General features: G+C 60.7%; 1 protein-coding gene across 1 annotated transcript in view; it reads right to left on the bottom strand.

The window, feature by feature from the left end:
* Positions 1 to 916: 916 nt before the first annotated feature.
* Positions 917 to 2,480, bottom strand: part of MYBPC2 (myosin binding protein C, fast type) — a 24,072-nt gene continuing 22,508 nt past the window's right edge. The window contains exons 24-25 of the mRNA XM_006763874.2: positions 2,277 to 2,413; positions 917 to 1,225 (exon numbers count right to left, since the gene is read on the bottom strand). Coding sequence (XP_006763937.1) covers positions 917 to 1,225; positions 2,277 to 2,413 — 446 coding nt within the window. The remainder of the gene's footprint in view (positions 1,226 to 2,276; positions 2,414 to 2,480) is intronic.

Consider the following 2,480-nt stretch of genomic DNA (forward strand, 5'->3'; position numbering starts at 1 on the left):
CCCGCCGCCTGCTGGACTCGCTTGTCCAGCAGGAGGAGCCGTCTCCCCTTCACCGCCCGGCTCCCCACCTTCATCTCTGCCGGTGCCACCCGGCGGCCAGGGCTGCAGCTTTGAACCCCAAACTGGGACCTGCTATCTGAGCAGGGATTTCTGAGCAGCGGCTGGCAACAGGCTGACCCCGGAACCCTGGATGGGGGTCTTTCTGAGCTGATGAACAGCTGATAAAGGGGACAGCGGCCTGGGGGCGTGACTGAGGTCTCAGCCCTTGTGGAGGGTCCCTTCCATCTGCCGGGCTGTCATCCGGGCCAGGGGAAGTCCCAGTAGGGGAGGGACCTGGATAGCAGGCTCCCCACAGAGACTAGCGGGGAGAGAGTGGCGGAGAGGGGGATGAGGAATCGTGTTCTGGGTGGAGGGAATGGCACGTGCAAAGGCCCAGGGCCAGGAGGAAGCACGGTCGGTCTGACCTACTGCCAACAGCTCGGTGTGGCCAGAACAGCGTGGAGAAAAACGGGGGTACATGAGGCCAGAGAGGGGCGGGGGGAGAGGGGGTCAGATGCAGGACCATGACTCCAGGCTGAGGGGCGCCTGGGTTGCTGGGGAGCCCCTGGAGGGCAGGTCACCCCTGGACAGAGTGTCCTCGGGGCCCTATGTGGGGTGGGCTGGAGAGAGACACGGAGGTGGGTGGCTGCGGGCGAGCATTCAGAAGGAAGAGGACCAACAGCTGGGGCTGTGGGCCGAGGGGGGACAGCCTGGGGCAGCCTGTGCAGGAGGGAGGCGTGTTTCTGGGCTCCCGCAGCCCCGGGGCCTCTGCCGTAACCCATGTTTGTGTCCGCACGCCTCCCACTGGGGGCCTCAGCGGTCACTTGCTAAGCTCTCCTCACTCGCTTCTTTCTTGCCCTTCATCTCCCCTGGGACACTACCCAGGCTGGTCCGGTGCCCCCGCCCTGCCCTCGACGCCCCGGGCGGCCTCCTCCCCGCCACCCGGCACCCCCCAGAGGGTCTGACTCCCGTCGCTTTGCAAAGGGCACGAGCTCTCACCTCGGACCTCCAGCTTGCACTCGGCCAGCGCCTCCCCCAGCTCGTTGAACGCGCGGCAGGTGTAGGTACCCCCGTCGAAGGGGGACGGGCGGCGGATGTTCAGCGTCAGGATCCCCTGGTAGTTGGTCATCAGGTACTTGGGGTCCTCCCTGATTTCCATCTTGTTCTTCATCCAGACCACCTTCGGCTGCGGAGGGGGGAGGGGAGGCGGGCAGCTCAGAGAGGGTGCCTGGGCCGTGGAGAACGGGCCCTGGGCGGGAGGTCTGAGTCCTCACGTTGGCTGTGCCGCCTCCCGATTATGGCCGCATGGGGTGAATGAATGAGTGGAGGCCACGAATGAGCAGATAGATGGAGGTGGAGGAGGTGAACTAATGAACCCACGGTGTGCCGACCGGGGCCAAAGCTAAAAATGTGAAAGGCAGCCCTGGCCGCTGTGTTCAATGGTTAGTGTCAGCCCACGAATCAGAGGGTCACAGGTTCGATTCCCGGTCAAGGGCACGTACCTGGACTGCAGGTTTGATCCCCAGCCTTGGTCACACATGTGAGAAGCAACCAATCAATGTGTCTCTCTCTCATCAATGTTTCTCTCTCTCCTCCTCCCCACTCTCATTTTCACTCTCTCTCTAAAAAAAAAAAATGTAAAAAATATCCTCTGGCCCTGGCCGGTTTGGCTCAGTGGATGGAGCGTCGGCCTGCAGACTAAAGGGTCCCAGGTTCGATTCCGGTCAAGGGCACATGCCCAGGTTGCAGGCTCAATCCCCAGTGGGGAGCATGCAGAAGGCAGCCAATCAATGATTCTCTCTCATCATTGATGTTTCTCTCTCTCCCTCTTCCTTCTTCTCTGAAATTAATAAAAACATATTTTTAAAAATATATATATCTCCTCTGGTGAAGATTAACAAAAACAACAACTTGGAAGTCAGACCGGAAGTCAGCAAACTTCGGCTGCAAAGGGCCAGGTAGTCACTATTTTAGGACAGTGGGCCCTGAGCTCTCTGCGGCCTTGGCCAACACACAAGCGAGTGTGCAGGGCCATGTTCCAATAAAACTTTATTTAGAGAAACTGGTGGCAGGTGGGTTTGACCAGCTGGTTAAAAGGGAGCAAATTTCATGAACTGAGAGGAGACAAGCCTGAGAGGCAGAGGGGCTGTGATGGGAGGGGGAGGGGCTTCATCTTGCTGACAATGCCCCGCCAGGGTCGTCCCCCCCCCCCCCCACACACACACACACACACGCACCTTGGGGTGGCCTCTGACGGCGCAGTTGAGAGCAGCCGTGTAGCCAGCCACCACCACGCGGTCCAGCAGTGGCGTCAGGAACTTGGGAGCCATGCGGAAGTCATGCTCCTTGTACTCCGGCGGTTTCCAGCTGATCCCTGTGGGCGGCGGGCGGGCAGGGGAGCCTGTGAGGCCACTGAGCCCGGCTGCTCCCAGCCGCCTCTC

This window comes from Myotis davidii, unplaced genomic scaffold (genome assembly GCF_000327345.1).
Source record: "Myotis davidii unplaced genomic scaffold, ASM32734v1 scaffold358, whole genome shotgun sequence".
Taxonomy (NCBI): Eukaryota; Metazoa; Chordata; class Mammalia; order Chiroptera; family Vespertilionidae; genus Myotis; species Myotis davidii.